This window comes from Fukomys damarensis, unplaced genomic scaffold, assembly GCF_012274545.1.
Source record: "Fukomys damarensis isolate Sample0158 unplaced genomic scaffold, DMR_v1.0_HiC HiC_scaffold_16, whole genome shotgun sequence".
NCBI lineage: Eukaryota > Metazoa > Chordata > Mammalia > Rodentia > Bathyergidae > Fukomys > Fukomys damarensis.
Window position 1 is genome coordinate 41,434,120 of NW_022900928.1, and position 22,524 is coordinate 41,456,643.

The window sequence follows — 22,524 nt, forward strand, 5'->3', positions numbered from 1 at the left end:
TCTCCCCACTGCAGAGATTATGACAGCCAGAACAACAAAGCACCATAAAACAGAGCAATAGTAATCACTCATTTTCATCTGGATTATTGAGGGTCAATGATTTTAACATGCATAAAGGCGAAAAGCCCTTTGCGCCCACTTACCTCGCCTTCCCCTTGGCCATTTATATTCATCCTTGTGACTTTTACATTGTCTCCAACCTCTGATGCATCGGGTATTCTTTCCTAGATTGCTTTTGCAAAGAGAGGTCCATTCTGTGTAGAGGGCAAGGGTTGATCGCGACTCCAGGAGTACTGGAAACTGTAGGCAGAGGAGTTGTGGTCTGAGGTTGAGCATACGAATTACCAGGTTCTAGGATAATGTAACAGCTGGAATTCCTGTTGCCATGCTTTTCATGTGTGGAGGATTTTACAAGCTTTTCAACATAAGTCAAAGAAGTCATTCCAACCTGGCCATCCTTGTTCCGGGCACTCCACTGTTCTTTAGGGTTCTCTATTATCAACAGGGTGTCATCTTTTTAAAGGGCAGGTCTTCAGCATCATTCCTAGGAAAATCATATAGAGTCCATACATATTCCAGATTTTCCTCTGCTGCAGGCACTGGGTGAGGAGACAGATTCCATGGCTGGATTCAAACGCTTGGTTGCTTACTTGATTAGGGTGGCGGTGTCCATGTAGTAGATCTTGTAGAACTCCAGGAAGGATGGCAAATGGCCAAATTCCTGGTCTCCATCGCAAAACGGCGTTGGGCAGGGAGTTGATGAGGTGATTCTGACCCTGGCAGCACATAAAAGCCGGGTTAGGTGTTAGGAATCATGCACCAGGTACATCCCTTGGCACTGGCCTTCCAGCCAGATCTGAGCCTCCTGGGGAGACACCTGCCGCATGTACCAGGCGGAACGGTGGGAGGAGTGGAACCTGATGGAGGACACCGCATCGAGTTGGGTAGCAGCTGCTCTTGCCTGTTCTGGAAGGCTTGAGGCAGACTGCTCTGGGGCTGTGAAAGGACCTCTAGGCACACCTCGAGGCGCGTTTAGCGGGACAGACCAGCAGCTTCCTCTAGGCTCTAGGCCACAGCAAGCTCCGCCAATGCCCTCCTGAAACTCAGCAGCCTGACGAAAACAGCCAACTGGAAAAGGGAAGCCCAGCCCAGGGGATCAGCTGTAGAAGCAGAGCTGCTTGGAGCCTCCCCCGGGGACCTTAAGCTGCTCCATCCTGGAAAGTGCCAACTCCGCAGCCCCTCGGATCTTCACTGACTCCCTGCCATCACACGCAGGTCCAAAAAGCGTGCGCCACAGGCGGCTTCACCCAGCCGGTTCCCCCTCAGCCGGTTCCCAACAGATAGAGCAACAAAATGGCCGACACCGACGAAGCAGCCCCGCCACCTCCGCCTCTTCAGAGCTCTCCACCTGCGCATGCGCGAGCTAGATTGGAGGATTAAAATATAGAGACCCTTGACTTTCATCTCCAGCCCTTTTTAATTTTATTCTGAAAATGTCCCTAAATTGTCCGAGCTGTCCTCAAATTTTCAATCCGTCTCTAAACGCAAGTCCCACACAATTTTTAAAAGTGTACCACCAGTACAACATTGAATAGAAGCTGTACTAGTGGGCAGACTTGTTTTTATTTATGATTTCAAAATAATGCTCCAGCCATGTGTGGTGGTGTATGCTTGTAATCTCAGCACTGGGGAGGCTGAGGCAAAGGAGCATGGAAAGTTTGAGGCCAACCTGGGATACATCGTGGGTTCAAAGCCAGCCTAAACAAAACAAACAAACAAAACAAAAATACAATGCTCTAACAATTCCGCTCTTGGAAAGGCATTCCTTGCCATTTCTAAGAATATCTCTTCTCATACTGGGAAAGTTTCCTCTCATTTTAATTTACTGAATGCTTTTGTCAAAACATTGCATCACATTGCTTTGATATATTTTTTTTAGATCTACTGAGACAATCATATTTTTACTCATAATAAATTTGAATTTCCAAACATTAAATTAGGTGCACACCTGTAACCCCCATACTTAGGAGGCTGAGGCAAGAGAATTGCCTGTGACTTCGAGGCCAGCCTGGATTACGTAGTGAATTTAAAGGAAACTTTAAACTACATGGGGAGCACTTGCATTAAAAAAATAATAATTCCAAATTTTCTAATGTCAAGCCATTTTTGCATTACTTGAATAAACCCAAGTTGTTCTGAAATAATGATGATACTATTCTTGGAAATGTTTAGATTTGCTGTGAGGCCTACAAACTGCTCAACATATGTTTGAGAAGAATGTGTTCTACAACTATGATCAACAGCAGTGTTTTCCCATGTATTTGTTGTTGTCATAATGTACAAAGATGGTTATGTGTATAAAAGAAGATTCCAAACAGATAAATTGCAGAATTTTGTACATGATAAAGAGGACCCTTAAATATATGGGGGTAAAAATGTATTATATACTACATAGTGTAGGGATACAAAAAAACACTATCCCATCTGAGATCAAATACAATTCAAATGAATAAAATATCTTACATTAAATAAAAAACTTTTCATACTTTCCTGTAGTGAAAAAAATTGTAAATGGTAAATAAATTGAAAAGCAAGAGAGGAAACTGTGATAGTTCCCCACAAAAACTAAAAATGAAATAATTTCCTCACACTAATACTATCCACAAGCAAAGTCAGAAAACATAACTACCAGAAGCCAATACAACCTATGTGATAGAGGAGCAGTTACTTTACTATGTAAAAATTTATTCAGAGCAACAACTTAATTAAAATGGCCAAAGAATATTGTGAGACCTGACTGTGCTAAAGTGGCTATATTGCTCGCCCTCATATTTGGTCCCTGCATGGAAAAATGGATATCAAAACTCATATATCAGAGAGTAGCTGCTGCCCAACATTATCAGAAGCTAATTATGTGGAATAATGAAAATTGGTATAAACATAACAAATGGTAAGGAGTTACCCCCAAAACAAAGGGAGGAATGATAGGGAAATCTTTTATAAATAGCAAAAACCTATAAAGTGTTACAATGTAAAATGGCTCCTGCTGTCTCCAACAGCAGTTTGTTTTGTTTAGTTCAAAACTAATAGGCACAGAAGGCACTAATTGCTGAATGAGGCATTTGGCCTTACCCCGAGATAACAGGGCACATCAAAGTTTTGAACTCTGATGAGACTGGAGTGATCATAAAAGTGGCTAAATGAAAGAACCATTGTTAACATTTACTTTCCTGACTTAGAATACCCGCTTCCTATTGGCTAGGATAGATAGCTAGGCGAATCTTCAAGGTAAACTCCCCAACAGCAAAGAACTGCTATGTCTGGGTTGAAAGTTAACTGTCTCGTGACCACAATTTGTATATCTATAAATGAAATGTAACCACCTGAATGAGGTCATGGCTGTAAACCCTATAAAACCTATGCACAATCCTGTAATGGGGCTTCACTTCTCTTAGAGAGTGGAGTCCAAACATGTGAAATAAACTTCTTTCAGTCTTATCTGTGTCCTGGTATTTGGTGTACTCGTTGGCTTGAAATATGAAGAGAAAATAAAAATACATTTTCCAAACACATGAGGTGATGCTCTGTTTGATACATGAGGAGAATAGGAATTGAAAACACACTGAAGCAGGGCAGAGTGGTGGATGGGAACAATGGACTCCTGCTAAGGGGAGAGCACTGCTTGCTTGCTCCTGTCCCTGCCAGGACCTGGGCAGAACTTGGGCCCCCAGTGTCTAAGGGACAAAGGTGATGCAGACTGCCCTGTTGACAGAACCAGACCCCAAGTGCCTGGTGCACTACTGCCTGCAGGTCGGAGAAGCAGGGCCACATCTCCTGCAGAAATAGGATACTGCCAACCCGGGCATGGTGGCACATGCCTGTAATCCCAGCACTCGGGAGGCTGAGGCAGGAGGATCGCTGTGAGTTCAAGACCAGCCTGGCCTACATAGTGAGTTCCAGGTCAGTCTCAACTACATAGTGAGACCCTGTCTAAAAAAAAAAAAAAAAAAAAAAAGAAAAGAAAGAAATGAAAAGAAATAGGGTACGGCCTGGGCTGCTCTTCTTGGCTGGGTTTAAGGCATAGTCCCCAGTTGTGACTTCAGGTCACCTACTGGAAAGCATGAACACGAGTGAGTCAAAGGCAATTGCTAAACCAAATCATTGCGCATTTTTGGTTTCTTTCCACCTCTCCAGAAATCTTAACCAATCTTGGTTTCAGTGTCCCAGGTTCCCGGAGAGGAAAATGCTGCGGACGCGGGTTTGCCGGGAACGTTATCATCGAAGCTCCCTCTCATTTTCAGCTAGATGGTGCCAGAGATGCTGGTGGAAAAGGCAAAGACTTGAGAAGAATTTTCTTCTCACCTTGCCACCACCAGACCTGTTGCTGTGAACACTGAAGGATCTTCTGCAGATTTTTCTTAGGCAGGGTGCTGATCCTTAATTTTAACTCCACGCACAACTATAATTTAGCTCAAAAGGCTTTGAAAATCATTGGAGAGAGCCATCAAATTTTCTCCCACAGTATTGGAACACACAGAAACCTATTTAGATTCTATTTTGTGATTACACCAATACTATAGACTACTTATCCACATTTTGTGAAACAGAGGAAAGTCACATGCCTTTAACCCCAGCACTCGGGAGTCAGAGGCAGGGGAACTGCAGCAAGTTAAAGGGCAGCATGGACTACGTAGTGAGTTCAAAGCCAGTTTGAACTACGTATCGAGACCCTGTCTCAAACAAATTTTTTTCCAGAAAACAGGTTGTGAAAATTTACTACGTCACATGGTGAAATGCATATATACATACATACACGTATTTTGGAAGACTGAATAATCAGGTAATCATTTATATTCCTTCTAAAAACTAGTTTCACATATCAGGCTTGTTGGCAGAAGGGCATAAACCTAGTGCTCTAGTAGGTTGAGGCAGAAAGTAAGTTCAAGTCCATTCTGGGCAACAGAATGACTTAGATCCAAAATAAAAAAATGAAACACGGGGATGCAGCTCAGTAAGAAGTCCCTTGGTTAAATCCTCAGTATGGTAAAATAAATAAATAGATAGAAGATAATCTTGGTTCCATGTACACCAGGAAAAGGAGGCACCTTGATTTAATAACTAAGTTTTGGCTGAGTAAATAAATAAATAAATAAATTTCTGATTTCAGATTTTCCACTGTTATTTTCATTTTGCTATAATGCAAGCTCCAGCCAGACAGGATGGCACAAGCCTGAAGTCTTGGCTGAGGCCAGAGGACAGTGAGTGACAGGCCATTCTGGGTCCCTCAAGCTTCAATCCAGCCTGAGCTACAGAGTGAGACCCTGTGTTACACAAAAGATAACAAATAAGACGAGATAAGAAGGAGAAAGAGGGAAGAGGAAGAGGAGAAGAAAAAAGAAAAGAAAAGAAAAGGTAAAGAAAGAAAAGCAAAGAAAGAAGCTGAAAGGACAGGTATCTAAAACATATTAGTATTTGAGATCCCTACTCCTTTTCTTGTTTGTTTGTTTTGTTTTTGTTTTTTGGTGCCAGGGATCAAATTTAGGACCTTGAGCTTACAAGGCAGGCACAGTGCCACTGAGCCAAATCCCCAGCCTGTACTCCTTTTTTACTTAGTGGACTCAGACAAAGCATGTCTTATTTTAAATCAGGATGACATCTGACAATAATTTTCTTAATTAAAAAATTATAAGGTAAATATCCTTGTAAAAAAATAGGCTGAAATTTTAGGAAAAAAACTGGGGGTAGAAAGAAATGTAATTAAAATATGGAAAGGAGATCAATCTAATGGATTTCTTCATTCCAATTTTGTTTTGTTTTGTTATTTTGGTTTTTTGAGACAAGGTCTCACCTTCTAGTTCAGTCTGACCTTGAACTCACTATGTAGATCAAGCTACCCTCAGACTCATGGTGATCCTCCTGCCTCAGCCTCCCCAGTGCTGGGATTACAGGTGTGTACCGCCACACCCAACACTTCATTCTAATTTTGGGAAAAGATTATTCTGTGAATCACCTGACCATTTTCTTCTCTGATACTTGGAAATTTTCTTTTGTAGTTGAATCAGTTATCTATAGTCCATTTCCATGAATATGTGGGAAATATTTGAAATTAACACTGCATTACTCTAATTATTTTATTCTTTTTTTGATGGGGGAGGTGTTAAGACAGGGTCTCGCTAAGTAACCCAGGCTGGCCTTGAACTCACACAGTCCTCTTGCCTCAGCCTTTCAAATGCTGGGATTACAGGTGTGCAGCACCACACCCAGCCATAATCCTGTTTTGTAAATCCCATTAATAGAAACAAAGCGACTGCCAAGTATAATTAAGAAAACTACTTGTGATTTTCACAACTTCGTATTTGGAAGATCCATATATTTCCAGAAGAAGTATAGTAGTTTAGGGAAACTATTTTTTCTCTTTTACTGTTTTTTTTTTTTTAACTTTTGTTTTGTTTTGTTTTACCTATACTAGAGAGTGAACCAGAGAAATTCATAATGAGCTACATCCCTGGGCTTTTTCACTTTTTAAAATTTGTTTTCAAGTTAGAGTCTTGCTAAATTGATAAGTTACCCAGTCTGGGCTTGAATATGTGATCAGCTTCCCAAAGTAAAGGCCTTACAAGTCTGGGCCACCACACCCAGTTTAGGAAATCTTTTTTATTTTTTGAGACCTGATCCTTTATTTTTCATTTCTTAGATAATTTATTTGAAACTTGCAAATAACAACACTGTGAGGCAGACATAGGATTGTTACTCTTTTTTTTTAAAGCAAAACATTTATTGCTACATTTTATACATATATATATATTATTCATTGAAGGGAATTTGTACCTGTGATATATCTTCCGTCTTTTTTTCCCAATTCCCCCTTTGCCCCCATGAGATACAAAAGCTGTTATTCCATTGTTTCCTTCTCTTTTCTCTTGTCTCCTCTTTCCTTTCCCCCTCCCCGTCCCGTTTCCCTTCTCATTTGAACACTTCCCATTTCCCAATATTTATTAAACATATTAGTCCTTCATTTATTTTCACTTTTGGTTTCTCACACCAGAGACACAATGAAGTATTTAAATATGTGTGTCTGATTTTTTTTTTTTTTTGAAATAGGGTCTTTCTGAGTAGTATCAGGCTGGCCTTTAACTCCCTATGTAGCACAAGCTGGCCTGGAACTCCCAGCGATCCTTTTGCCTCAGCCTTCCGACTGCTGGGATTACAGGCGTGTGCCACCATGCCAGGTCTGATTTATTTATTCATTCATGCACTCATGTATTTATTTTTGTACTGGGGATCAAACTCAGAACGTTGCTCTTGCGAGGCAGGCGGTAGAACCATTGCACTAAATCCCCGGCCCTATTTGTATTTATATTTTCATTTTTATTGATTGGGCCTGGTTTATTTTCGAGACTGAGTCTTGCTCTGTAATCCAGGCTGGCCTTAAACTCACTATGTAGCCAAGCCTGGTCTAGAGCTCAAGGTGATCCTCTTGGCTCAGCCTCCCAAGTGCTGGGATTATAGGCGTGCACCACCGCACCCAGCCCGGGAAAGCTTCTTACACAGGCTCAAGTGAGGAACACGACTTCAGTAGCAGTTTGGAGTAAGCTTACCCCACTTCTCTGTGTATCTCCAGTAACATCCATCTTCAGTTCCAGGTAAGAACACACTGCAGGGCTAAATACTTTCTTCTGACTCCTTTTTGGTCTGCAAATAGAATCACTACCCCTGATTTTATGTGATTTCTTGTCTCGTGGAATATTTTCCATCCCTTCACTTTCAGTCTGTGAATTTTGTTTTTCAATTAAGTGTGTTGCTTATATGTAGCATATTGTTGGATCTTGCTTCTTGATCCATTCTGCCAGTCTGTTTCTTTTCATTGGTGAATTGAAATCATTAATATTGGTGGTTATAACTGATGTGTGTTGTTTTCCTGATGTTGGCTTCCTTCTTTCCTTTTCTGTTTAGTTTCTTGCCTTGCCTGGTGGATTGATCTTGTTAGGGCTTATGGAGTTGTAGTCCTTATTGTCTCTTTCTAGAATATCCTTCAGAACACTTTAAAGTGCTGGTTTGGTGGTCGTGAATTTATTCAGGTGTTCTTTGTCATAAAAGTATCTCATGTCTCCATCATTTTTTTTTTTCTACTGGGGATTGAACTCAGGACCTTGCACTTACAAGGGAGCCACAATGCTACTGAACTAAATTCTGCTTTGATTTTTTTCTAGAGCCTCAATCATCTGCTTTATTACTTCTGCTATTACCACTTGAGAGAGTCCAGGTGGCTTTCAGATTGTTCTTCTTCATTGCCCTCGGGATTTGTCATTTGGTGAGCTGAAATTCTGTGGGGGTTGCATCTTGTTTAAGTGTCTTGTCATTTTCTACTTTTTTAAAAGTTTGATTCATGAGTTGATGCTTCTAAATTGCTTATGAGGAGTAGCTTTATTGCCAGTATTCAGAACCCTTAGGAAATGACTACTTCTCACCATGTCTTCCAGGTGTAGCTAGCTTTTAGGCTTTGAGTCTGTTGCAGGATCCTACCTCTTCAATTTATTGGGAATGAAAAGTTTCTGCCTACTTGGCCCAGCTGCCAGTTCTTTGGCGTTTGCCTATAGTTTTATTTTTTTAAGACTCTCAGGAAATCTCAGTCTTGGTGTACCAGGAGGGACAACTGATTAGCAAAATTATGTCTCCTTGGCTAATGTAGCAAATTGACAATTAACAATACCATCATCAAGTACAGCCTAAAATATGACAAATTGTAGCCCTTAATATTATTTTTTACCCTTAGGGGAGAAGATTTAAAAGAGGCTGGGGTGTAAAAAACAAGAAAAGAAAAAGAAATAGAAGAAGAGGAATAGACCAAAAGCAAGGCTAGAGGATGCACTTTAGGAAACCAGTGAATAAGAAAGGTGGGAAAGAGAAAAGGAAAAAATAAAAACAAGACTAGAACAACAACAAAAAAACTAGAACGTAAGTTCAAACAATTAGGAAATACTACACAAAACAAAAAAAGAATTAGAAAGGAGGAAAAACAAAGAAAAAAGAAAAAATAGATGAAAAAACCTAAAAAACATCCAGTTCAAGGTGTGTCTCTGCTGTCACTGTTAGGCAATGTGGTCAAACAGAGTCCAGAGCCAAACTGATTAATCCCAGCATCCTCAATGCAGCTTCGTAGAGGGGTAGTGGATAATCCCAGCTGTCTGCCCTTTTAGTTGCTCTGAAGTTCAGGCTCGATTCTGACTATAAGGCTGAAACTGGATTCTTTGAACCTTCCTGTGTCTCCTGCCTGTTGAACTCTGCCCCTTTACCTCTTGCGAACTTGAATTCAGCTGCACACTGAGGCGTGGAAGCCATTAGATGGAGTCGGCCAACAGCTGTTCTGAGTTCCAAGCTCAATTGGCCCCTCTCCAAGATGGCTACCAGCCAATCACCCTCTTCTGGGTGAGGTCTGAATCTGGAGAACTCACCAGTCACTGCAGTTTGATGTGTCCACTGCTCCGTTTCACTGGTGTATTTCTCCGTGAAGGCCTCTTGAGTCATCAGTAGTCCCAGTGCATCTGTAGTTTCGGCCCACAGTTCCCTGGCCAAGGATCCTGGCTCTGGGAGAGAGCCCTTCTTGGTACCTCCCTCCTCTTTGTTAAAGTCTCTTCTTCCCTCTCGCTGTAGACTCAATTCATGCCTCAGACCCTGCCTGGGTTCCAGAGAGCCGCTTCCCTCCTCCTTTTCCTCCTTGGGCTGCTTTCCAGTGTAAGGACATCAAATTGTGGAGAAGCTGCTTCTCTGCTGCTTGCCACTCCACCATCTCCCTGGAAGTTTTCAGTTTCTTTTTTAAAAAAGTTAATAATTCCCTCAGATCCTGATGCATCAATGGTTTGTTTCTCTTTTGCATTTTTAAAATTTCTCTTTTGTCTACATTTCTTTTTTCACCATTTTTATAAACTATACTGAGACCTCCAATATAATATGGAAAAACAGTGGTAATTACTGTAATTTCAAATATTTTCAGCCTCACAGTGCTTGATTTAATCATTCAAATTGCATTCATGCATCAATGTCCCTTTGTGCTCAATTAAATATACTCAATTAAAATTTTTCTATGGTAAATATTTTTTGAAGAATTTTTAAAAAGTTTTTCTGGTAATTGAACCAAGGCCCTTTGCACTGATCTACATCCCCAGCTCTTTTTTTATTTTTTATTTTATTTCATGTGTGTGTGTGACAGGGTCTCCTTCAGTCAATAAGTGGACCAGGCTCAGCTTCAGCTTTTGATCATCCCGTCTCTGCTTCAGTGTAGCCACACTCACCTAAATATTTGTTATCAGCCTGACTGTATTTTTTCTATTTTTGTTTTTACACTGCAGGTAGTAATGCACAGTAGGAATTAGCATTGCTCAAAATAATTTTAATTGTCATTTGCTATTTCTCTCTCTCTCTCTCTCCTTTTTTTTGCTTGTGAGGCAGGCAGTGGAACCACTGAGCTAAATCCCCAGCCCTTTATGTTCTTTTTACTTTTTCTTTCTTTCTTTCTTTCTTTCTTTCTTTCTTTCTTTCTTTCTTTCTTTCTTTCTTTCTTTCTTTCTTTCTTTTTTCTCTTTAATACTACAGTATTAGATACACAGTTTCACAGCTTTGTTCCTCTGGCTTGATACGCTGAGTAACCATTAGAAGCACAGAATATAGGCTGGAGGGAACCAAGAACTACTCATTTCCAATACATGTAAAATAATCATTTTAACTTCTCAAAAAATGATAGAAGTTTGTCCCAGAACCCAGAGGGTTTAGTTCTTTGTGGAGAGTGGGTGGTGGTGGGGTGAGAAAATACAAAGATGTTGACTACAGGTACTGAGATAAATGGTCAAAGCCAAGCTTCCTATTTGCCAGTTTTTATTAAAAAAAAAAAATGGGATTATTTTCTAGAATTACTGCATTAGAGGTAGGCAAACTTTTCAGGATCTTAATGCATATTTGCCAAATACTCTCTAATAATCTCAATACATCATTAGCATGTGATTATATGCTACCAATAATATTGAATCGAGTCATCTCAATAGTTATATCAACTTAATAGTTTAGTAATTACAGTTTATTAGCTTTCTACAGGAACTAAATATCATTTTATGAGGGTAATGGATGATTACAATATTCATTAGTAATGAATGTGTTAGAGTTTTAAAAAATCAGAAGTTTGTATTATAAATAGACATGACAAGAATATACTGTTTTCTTACCTCATTTTGTAGATTATTAAATAGGATAATATACAACTACTACCTAAACATTTATTTGAGTTATGTACTCTGTATCTGGCTGTATATTTTTATAGAAATAGTTTTTATTTTTTAGAAGTTTATTCTCATTACCAAAATAACATGAAATCAATTTTCAAAAGGAATTCCAACAAGTTATTTTTATTAAAATTTCCAAGGAAATTAGCCCCCCCTAACCTGAGGCTTTTTTCTGTACATGTTTTTCTCCATTTCTATAAATGAGCATACCTTTTAACATTTTGCAAAATTAAGCTATATTTATTTACAGCTTTGTAAGATGAACCATTTATTCAAAAATTTCTTTAACTTAGCCTTTCACAAATAATAACCTATGGGTAGTTATATTCAGTTAATGACTAGTTGGTAACTTATTTTGATCTAAAACTCCAAAATGGAAGATGCAAATTCTCAAGCATATAAAAAGAATATTGCTTATATGCCAGTATTTTAATCATGATTTTTTTTAGCAACTTGAGTTTGAAAAAATTACTTTAAATGTGGTCATTTGAATTTTTATCTGTTTTGTACCTATTTGGTCTTCCTAAACTCAAAGTAAAATCAGTCAGGAGTTCCAAACCTTTGAGACTCTACTTGGATTTTCCCCCAAAGATAGCATTTATCTCTAGTTGTAAAGACTGACAGAAACTGATCAGGACAAAGGGGTTTAAATGGCCATGAATGAAAGAGTAGATGATAGAAGATCTTAAATAATAATGAAGAACGCACAGGAACTGTCAAGGAAGGGAGAGGAGTCTGTTTAAACACCATGTAAAAAAATCAGACATGGAGAAAGAAATGTACAACCCCAGAAACTCATGCGAATTTGCCTTTGGATAATTTTCATAGATAAATGGCTGAGAGGCTCAGAGGTAAAGAACATGTGTTGGGTTCTAGCCTAGCACCATGAAAAATAAAAACAATGTAATACAAGCAGTGGAAGCTGGGTGTGGTGGTACGCACCTGTAATCCTAGCATTCAGGAAGCTGAGGCGGGAGGATCACTGTGAGTTGGAGGCCAGCCTGGCCTACATAGCAAGGCCCTGTCTCAAAAGGGGGAGGGTTAACGTAGCACTAAGAGATGTTGACAGTGGATTATAGATGTGATAAAGAAGAGTGTTAATCAGTGGTGGGAATGTACATCTTTCCCTGAAAACTTGATATGTGAAACCTAATCAAGTTGGGGCTCTAAAGTGCTCCATACAGAGGATCCCTGTTATGGCTTGTGTCAAGATGTCCCCCCATAGCCTCATGTACTCTTAGGTGGGGATTTTTGGTGGCTGATGTAGGGTTTGTAGTGCTGGGATCAAGGGTTTGACCCTAGGATTCAGGGTGTGAGTGCTTCTGGTCCTAAGGGTAGGTGGCCTGGATAAATTATAAGGGACAGAAAGTTCATCAACTGGTATTCCTTGCCTGCTGTATGACACCCTCTGCCATGCCACCCTACCTTGGTGACAGCTGATTAGGACTGAAACCTCTGCAAACTCTGAGCCAAAGTAAACTTTTCCTGTTTTAACTTTGGATGTTGGATATTTTTTGTCTCTGCAATGAGAAAAGGTAACTAAGACCCACCTCAAGAGCAAACTTTGTTCTGTGTGCAGGGATCTGGAGTTGGCTAAGCTGCTATCAATTTGCATCAGCTGCAGTCCAGAGAGCCCTCAAGCTGATAAAGGGATTTTCTGGCAAGAAACTGGTGACAATCACTGCAGAATCTTCAGGTGAGTACAGGGCTCAAAGAGAGAGACTCATCGTTTTATGTTTTTTTTTTTCCTTAATTTTTTTCTAAATTTTTTTGGCAGAAAGCTTAAGGCTTTCCAAAATAGATGTAATAACAAGTGACTTTGATAAAAATCAGGTAATTATTTTCAGTTTATTTGAGCTACAGAATTTTAATCTCTACCATCATTTTGAAATTTAGAACTTGATGTGTTATTTTGCTTTTATGTTATTAATGTATCCAAATGTTAACTTACAGAGGGGAAGTCCTAGGTATCCTACCTAGTTTTTCTTTTGTCTGCCCCCGCCACCACTGGTACCCAGGATTCGCTTGGATCCAGGCGGTGGCACCACTGAGCTAAATCCCCAGCTCTGTAGTTTTACTTTTGGCATCACAGGACTCAAGACTTTTCTAGAAGCAATGGAAAGCATCATAGGATGTGCAGAACACTATGTCTTTAGGAATGTTAAATTGCAGCTTTGGTGTTTAAAATACCAATAGAAAATCTGGTGATGGCTGTGGAAATGCGACGGTAGTGACTGCACTCGCACACCAAAAATGAGAGGGTTTAATGCTTTCAGTATGGTCAAGAAGTGGAAATTTCAGTTAGACTTACTTATTTTAAAGGCACAATGTATTACATAGTACAGTCTTTTGTAAACTTGAGATGTATGCATTTCCAAATGAGGTGGCTTTGCATATTCAGTCTGACATAATTATGAAGTATGTTCTTCCATACCCATTTTGTAATGTCAATTTTACAAATTAATTTTTTTAATTTAATTTTTTTAGAATTTATCCTAGACTACTTTTATTTTTAATATTAATCACTCACAAAATTAGTGGAGGTTTAAAACAACTTTCTTGCCTAAAACCATTTGAAAGTGAGTTCTATCAATGCAATTATGGAATCATTTTTTATTCATTTTTATTCATTTTTCTGGTTTTTTTTCTGTTGTTTTTGTTTGTTTGTTTGAGACAGGGTCTCACTATGTACTTGTGACTGACCTGGAACTCATTATAGCCCAGGCTGGTCTCAAACTCATAGCAATCCTCCTGCCTCAGCCTCCTGAGTGCTGGGATTACAGGCATGCGCCCCCACACCCAGCTTTCTGTTCTTAATATAAATGTTACTTTTATCTTGGTTACTCTCACCATTCTATTGTCTGTATTTTCATTTTCTATGGAAATTGAGATTATTGTCTGATTTTGTAATCATCTCAGCAAATTTTAGCTTACATTCATTTTAATCTTCACACTTGGTTTATTTCACAACTTTAAACCTTTCACAAGTTTTAACATTTTTGTGTGAATACCTGCATTTTTCTTTTATTTTCCCCCTCTCAAGACTGAGCATTGAACTCTAGACCTTAGTCATGCTAGGAAAGAATTGAGACACACCTGAGCTCCATCCCCTACCCCATTTTATTTGGTAATTTGAGACAGAATCATGATAAATTGCCCATGTTGCCCTTGAGCTTCCAATCCTTCTGTCTCAGCCTCCTGTGTGTGCCGCCATACCTGGATCAATTTGTATTCACTATAGAAGAATTTTGCAAATTTTTTAACAAATCACAAATTTTAATACCTCGGCTATTATTTATTTGCTCTTCTATCTCAAATATGACTATGCTTTAAATTTTCAGAGTATTTTATCTATTATTTTCCGATGTATTATGTGACATTATATAATCAAGAACCTGAAGCCAGGTGTAGTAATTACACACCTGTAATCCCAGCACTTATTCTCATAACTCTCTTGTTTTTTTTTGGGGGGGGTGTTGAGACAGGGTCTCACTATGTAGTTGAAACTGACCTGGAACTCACTGTGTAGCCCAGGCTGGTCTTGAACTCACAGTGATCAGGCCCCCAGTGCTGGGATTATAGGCGTGCAGCACCACACCCGGCTCTCATAACTCAGTGTTCTCCTTAGAATGATCTTGTGATCTATTATTGAGCTTCACATGATCCAAATTAAGTACGCATTTATAAAATATTAAATATAAAACCCAGTGTCAGCTGAATGGATGATGACTTAGAAAAATTTGCATGGAAACTCCAGAAATCAAAATACAATTAGAAGGGAAAGACAAATGATACTTAAAGAGATAAAGGGAAGGTAAAATCTTGAGAATGAGTATTTAAATATCTGAGAATGTTTTTTGTGAACTATTTAATTCTAAGTATTGTATAACAGGCTATATAGCCTTTCAAAACTAAAAAAATTAGCTAGACGGGCATGGTGGCTCACACTTGTAATCCCAGCACTTGGGAGGCTGAGGCAGGAGGATGTCTGTGAGTTCGAGACCAGCCTGGGCTCCATAGTGAGTTCCTAGTCAGTCTAGATTACATAGTGAGACCCTGCCTCAAAAAAAAACAAAAAAAACAAAAAAAAAAACAAAAAAAACCCAATAAGCTAGAATAGTGAAGTTTTGGTTTTTGTTGTTATTTTTGTAGTGCAATAGCTCAAACTCTCTGCTGTTTCCAGCCAAGATCTTTTTCTTCATTTATTTTTTAGACAGTGCCTCACTATGTAGTTCAGGCAGGCACTGGACTCACTATGTAGCCCCTATTGGCCTTGGAATAAAGCCCTCTTGATTGAGTGATCTCATGAAACATGCACCAGCCATGTAATACTAGGACAGACAAGATAGGTTGGTAAAAAGCAGCCATCTGGCTTGCCATTACTAAAGCTCTTTTAAGTGGTACAAATTCAGGAGAGAATTTATGGGAGAGGTAAAACTATCATTGAGGTTTAAGAATGAAGAAAAGGTAGCCAAATAAAATTGTAAATGTTAATAATTCTTGTGAAATTCTTACCACTTGCGATAAGAGTGTGTATAGTGCATTAAATAGAATGTATTCACACAAACAAGGACTTTAAGACTCTAAATCACATATTTCCTACACTCCACCAGTAAAAGACTTCAGGTGGAGTCATGTCACGGGAGTCAATTAGCTTGTCTTTTTGTTATTTCCAGCTCCAAGACTGCACATTTAGTAGTAGGTATCTGGATATTTGGGGTGTCTTTACAAAGTGGCCAGAGTTATAGTGAAAGTCCTCCTTTTTTAGCATTCTGTTTGTTTTACTTTCTATCCTCAAGGGCTTTGTATCATATTAAGTGCATTCAGTTCTATTTAAGAAAGTTCTGCTGAGATTTGCCAGTTTTCCAGGAGTGGGGCTCTGGAGATTTTGAATTTTGCAAGTACAAAATATAAAATGCAAGCATGAATTTAATATCAGAAGTATGACAATTTTCTATTACATTGTTAGGAGTGAATTAATTGTACAAGGGACACATCTCAGAGGACACGTGATTATTTTTTTCATTAACCTCAATCTTTCTTTCTCCTCAGAATCACAGATTTGTACTTAAAGGAGGACTTTTAGAAATATATTACCTGGGCTGAGGATTTAGCTCAGTGGTGCCATCACCTACCTCACAAGTGCAAGGTCCCAAGTTCAATCCTCAGTACCAAAAAAAGAAAAAAGAATATATTACCTGCTGAGTGAAGTAGCTGAACTTCTATTGAAGTATTTGCACAACTCAGACCTTAAAAGTGTCCGAAAATACAAGCTTGAGATGGAATCACTTCATAGGCGGGGCCACTGGTCCAAGAAAAACATCCAGAGCTTACTGGAACGTATGCAAAATAATCTCCTGCGCAATGGCAACGCAAGTTCCCAAACAACCCAGTCACATTTGGACTGGGAGAAAATAGCTTTTAAAGATTTTTCTGCAGAAATGTGCAAACTCAAATGGACAGAGATTTCCTCCAAATTAAAAAAAATCCCGCCACTGACAGAATTAGTGCTCCAAGCCAAAGAACTTTTTAAAAATCACAATAGAAACAATGAATACAAAAAATATCCAGATTTCCCTAAAAGGCCATTGACTGCTTATATCCGATTTTATAAGGAGCAGAGGGCTCACTACTCTGCAAAGCACCCTGAGCTGAGCAATCAGGAGTTAACCAAAATCCTAGCTGAGAAATATAAGCAACTCCCACCGCAGACAAAGCAGAAATATATGGAGGAATTTCAAAAGGAGAAGCAGGAGTTTGAAGAAAAACTGGCTGAATTCAGAAAAAAATACTCTGATCTATTCCAGAACTCCAAAAAACTTGATGGTTCCAAGAGGCGCCGAACCAAAGCCCCAAAGAATGTACAAGGAAATGTGAAAAGTCAGAGGTCTCCTTCAAACACTGATGATTTTTGTAAGACTTTAATATTTCATAAAGAGCCCCCAAAACCCCCCATGAATGGATATCACAAATTTCATCAAGATTCATGGTCAAGTGAGGAGCTACAACATTTGCCCCTGAGGGAGAGAATGGTAGAAATTAGCAGACGCTGGCATCGTGTGCCCCAGAACTTGAGAGAACAGTATACAGAGCAGGCTGAGGAGCTACAGAAACAGTACAGGGTGGATCTGGATCTCTGGCTTAAGACTTTGTCACCCGAGGAATACGCTGCATACAAAAAGAAAAGCTACGGTAAAGGTACGAACATGACCATGGCAGGAGGCACAAGCCCCAAGTTCCGAAAAGTAGACCCGCCATCCCCACCAGCCCAGCAACTGCCAAAAGTACTTAGAAAGGAAGAGGGGATGGAGGCTCTAGAGACAGATTCCTCAGAGACAATTCAGAACAACTATCACCATGCACAGGGATCAAAAAGGAAAATGAGGGAAGATGGGGAAGAGGATGAAGGGAGCAACTTGTCAGATTCCAGCAGTGGAGATGAATATGAAGATGGTAACTGATCTTTCTCAGCAGACTCCTCGAACATCTGAGCTTTGTTCACATCTATCTTAAAGTGTTAGGGACAAGGGAAAAAACGAGAACCAAGACCTGTTATGTAAAGGTACAAGATCCCAATGATGAATGTAACTGTACTGTATCCCTAAAATGTATAAAATTACACTCAATGAGAAAAAAAAAATTAAAGCGTTAGGGAATGCCTGCCGAATTCCAGGGCATCCATGTCAAAGGCTGGGAACTCTTCTTTCAGCACCTTTTTCTTCCTACTTTTTACCCTTCCTCTTTTCTCTCAGTACAAAGGAGTATAGGTGGGAAGGTGGGAATTCAAAACAGTACTTTCTATATGGATAATATTAACCTCAGAAGAAGTAGTCCTTCTGCTATGAGTATATATTAGTATATACAAATGAGTATATATTAGCTGGCATTGCCCCACATTATACCCCAACACCATGTGGAAATTATTGCACTTAATTAAATCTGTTGATATAAACATTGAGGTGATCAGGCTGTGGGAAGTGGGCCACAGCAGCCAAGAGTGAGTGGTTCTGAAGTTTTTCTCTCATTTTCTGCTCTTCTGTGGTTGTACAGGGTCATCCTTGAGCTTGTGCCTTTTGCCCTTCTCTGTGGAATTTTCCCTCAGGATTCTTGCCCACTGAATCTGGGGTGAGTCATTGATGGGTCATGGGGTAGGTGATTTAAGAAAATCTACGAACTCCTGGCATCTCTCCCTTCTCCTTGGAGTCAGCAGTTGACCATTCCCCATCCTTGGAGCTGACAAACTTATGCAGTTGGCAGTATTTTTGTAGATATTAACTATAGTGTTTAGCTCTCAGCTCTCAATAAGACTTGTCACTAACTTCAAAAATTAGAAAAAAGCCAGGGATTTAGCTCAGTGGTGGTGCCACCTGCCTCATAAGCACAAGGACCTGAGTTTGATTCCTGGTACCAAAAAAAAAAAAAAATCTGTAAAACTACTTCTGTGTCTATAAAACTACTTCTGTATTTTATTTGAATAAGTTCTGTAAAACCACACCTGTATTTTATTTCAATAAATTCTTGCACAGAATCAATATTTTATGACTTTGTGTACTGCTTTGGTAGTGGCCTCTGAAGTTATCCTGAGCAGAATAAATGCTTCCTACTGTCCCAGGTCAGTGACTCTCAGGTTTATTTAACATTAATAAACATATAGAAAGGTATAGACATAGATAAGACAAAGCAACACTACCTGATCTGACTTCTACCCATACATCATCACTATCACGGCTTTCATTATTTGGGTGTACTAGTATTTTTGAAAATATATACAAGGCCAAGAGTTTTCTCATAATTTCCTACTTTCTATTTTGTTCTCGTGGGTTCTAGAATAATTAGTTGTATCACTTGCATATGAAAATATGCATTTTGAGTGTTTAATTTATTCCAAATGCCTTAAAATTTAATTTTAACATATATAAAAACAAAAGTGTTAAACATATTAACGTGGTAACATTTTCAGTACATATATGCATTGTACAATGTTTAAATCAGGTTTAAGCGAGGTTCTCAATTATTTAATATTTTATTTTGGTGAAAACTTTCAAAATTATTTTTCCTCACTTTTGAAATTGGATTCTTCTTGTTCCTAAATATCTTAGTGAGGTGTTTATGCAGGCTGTGGTGTGTAAAGATTTTTTACAAAATAATGGTGATATGTGCAATTTTATTTTAATGTCCTTTGCTTTGAAATGTATTGGGCTACCCTAAATAATGGCAAGTTTTAGATGTATAATCTTGCCTTTCTCATTCAAGCTAAGGTTGATAGGATTTTTAACAATGAAAATATGCTGCACATGCACTTGAGATAAATTGTAGGATACAATATTTAGAAAATGTCTGTTTGCTTATATTCTGGTCAGTTTCATTCCATATAGTTTATTTGTTAAATATCTGTTATCATACATTCATGTAATTTTTTCTTACAGGTCAGGGATCTCCTGAGCAATAGAACTCAAACAGAGAATTTAGATGAAGGCAGTAATTCATTTTTCCTTTAGAGCTTGAAATACTTCACTCCAAGCCCTCCTTGACTTAATGGTTTGTGTTCAGAAGTCTGCTGTGATATTTTTCCCCCCTTTGGTTTTTGAGACAGGGTCTCACTATGTAGTTGAGACTGACCTGGAACTCACTATGTAGCCCAGGCTGGTCTCGAACTCACAGAGATCCTCCTGCCTCAGTCTCCTAGTGCTGGGATTATAGGTGTGTGCTGCCACGCCCATCTTCTGTGTTTTGATGCTTTTTCCTATATAGGTGATTTTTTTTTCTCTAACAGCCTTAAATATTCTGTTCTTGTGTTAAATTTCTGAAATCTTGACTATTAGATATCTTGATGAAGGTTTATTTTTAATCATGGCTAATTGGAGTTCTATATGCCTCATTAATCTGTATATCAAATTGTTTTTCCTTGTTTGGAAAACTTTCTTGCCTTCTGTGAGTAGTTTTTTTAATGTCATTTGCTGTATCTCCTGCTTTTTCATTGACTCCAATCAATCTTATGTTATTCTTTGTATTATCTAGAAGCTGCTGGAATAATTTCTTATGTTCCTTTACTATTTTTAAGAAATTTTTGTTTTCATGATCACTAACCACAATTCTGTATTCTATATCTGATATTCTGGTTTGTTCTGCTGTGTATCCTTGCAGTGGAATTTTTAATCTTCTGAATGTCTGAATCTATTTAATGGACTCCATTTCTTTCCTATGCTGGGTATTCATGGTTTCCAGCATTTTCCTGAGGTGTTCTATTTTTTAAAAAATCTGTATCTGCTCTACAGTCATTAAATAAGACATTTTTAAAAACTAGCCCAGATTATGGGGGCTGATACCTTCCAAGATCCACTGTTTGCAAGCTGGAGACCTGAAAAAGCCAGGGATAAAATTCATCCTAATCCAGAAATTCAAAGGAGTTTATGGTGCAAATCTTAGTCCAAGGTCAAGAGAACTAGAATGAAATGTCATGGGGTAAGCAATTAATTAGGCTGAATAAAAAGAGTAGACTTTGTGCTCCTCTGCCTTTTTTCTCTGTATCTAACCCTTCTCTTGATGATCATGTATTTGGGGGAAAGAAATCTCCCATGATGATCTTACCAATTCAAGCTGACTCATAAAATTGATTCTCACACTTAGTGATATTAATCAGGGAAACAGTTGATTATTTGATATTAAACCCTTGTTATTTTCTATAAATAAACTCACTTGTTTAAGCTGTATTGAAAACAAGACTAGAAATTAGGCAATTCATTCAATCATTCTTATTCTAAGAATATCATACCAAGCAATGCTTCAGAATATAGTAAATTCACTGCCTGTGAATTTTCACTTTTCATGACCTATATTTGGGTCCATTTATGCTCCACAGTAGTAGAACCAAAAGAGTATAAGAATCAAGACATGGAATGTTCAACTCTACTTCAAACACTTGTCTTACTCTCTTCTCTAGAATGCTGCATAAAAATGTAGATAGAGGAAAAGAACATAGGAGGGAAATTCCTCACAAAAATGTTTCAAGATAGGCACTAGACTGGATTGGCAGGTACTCTTAAGTCATTTTTAGAAAGTGAAGCAAAGAGCTGTAGTAAATATCAAGTGTCTCTTAGGTGTTAAAATGTGCAGGGGATGAAGAGAGACCAGATATTCCAGTCCTGTTGGATGTGTGTCCTAAGGAACCAATTAAGTCAAAAGAAGTTAAGAGAACACAGAGTTGTGTGGCTCACATACTTAATCCATTCACTGATCAATGTTCATGTCTCAAGTTTACCTTTTCTTTGAACACCATAAACTCTGGTTTTATTGCCTTGGCCTTCTGAGTCCTTGATGCTGCTTTCTCTTTCACATGTTTTCTTAATACATGTTCCCAGTGTGAACTCTTCATGTGCCATGTATTAATTTATAATTATTATACAGAGTCCACTCAAAAAAATACACACTTCAGGAAAAGAAAAACTTGTGTAAATATTTTAAGGTTAAGTTTATTGAGGCATCACAAGATTAATGCAAGTTTCCTTTGACCTCTACAATTACAAAAGGTACTCCAACTGGTGGCCATTAGCATCTAGACATTTTTAGCATGGTGAATGGCTGCTTGGGTAACTTTGGTCATTGAGAATGCTGCACATGAGTTTTCAATTTCTTCTCTAAGGGCTAGCAGTGTAATGGGCTTGCTGTGATATGAAGGAACCCCACCTGATGGAAAAGCATACTATTTTTCTTCTCCTGAAGTGTATATACATTTTTGGTGAACTCTGTATTATTGAGGCCTAAGTCGATATTTATTTATTTTTTCTTTTTATTGAGTTTATTGGTACAATCTAGGTATACAATACAGTTACATTCATCATTGGGATTCTGTACCTTTACATAGTAGGTCTTGCTTCTCATTTTTTCCCTTGTCCCTGCCCTCCCTTCACCCCCTCCTCCCCTCCCCATTTACAAACATTCTATTTCCATTTTTTCAGTTTCTCATATTTTTTTCCTCTTCCTTATTACCTTTCCCCCACCCTTCCCACTTTCCCTATACCTTTAGCCCTTATTTCACATTATTAATTATCTCATTAGGATCCTGTGTACTATTACAGTTTTTCACACCAAAGAAACTATTCGATATTTCAGTTAAAGAAATCTCTGTATGAACATTAAAAATAGGGAATCCTAAAATAAAACTAAAAAGGAAAGTAAAAGAGAAAAGGCAATGATGTAACATTAAAATAATTCTTAATTCTGGAGATGAAAATGGTCCCTGAATATATTTAAATTG

General features: G+C 38.4%; 1 protein-coding gene and 1 pseudogene across 1 annotated transcript; one reads left to right on the forward strand and one right to left on the reverse strand.

The window, feature by feature from the left end:
* Nucleotides 1-64: 64 nt before the first annotated feature.
* Nucleotides 65-1,135, reverse strand: LOC104868819 (annotated as a pseudogene).
* Nucleotides 1,136-16,549: 15,414 nt separating this feature from the next.
* On the forward strand, nucleotides 16,550-17,731 carry Ubtfl1 (upstream binding transcription factor like 1). Its single transcript, XM_010633780.1, has one exon. It carries the CDS (start codon nucleotides 16,550-16,552, stop codon nucleotides 17,729-17,731), a length of 1,182 nt encoding a protein of 393 aa, XP_010632082.1.
* Nucleotides 17,732-22,524: the final 4,793 nt, after the last annotated feature.

Excerpts from the sequence above, each read along its gene's own strand:
- Ubtfl1 (XM_010633780.1), top strand. The coding sequence starts at position 16,550 with ATGGAATCACTTCATAGGCGGGGCCACTGGTCCAAGAAAAACATCCAG.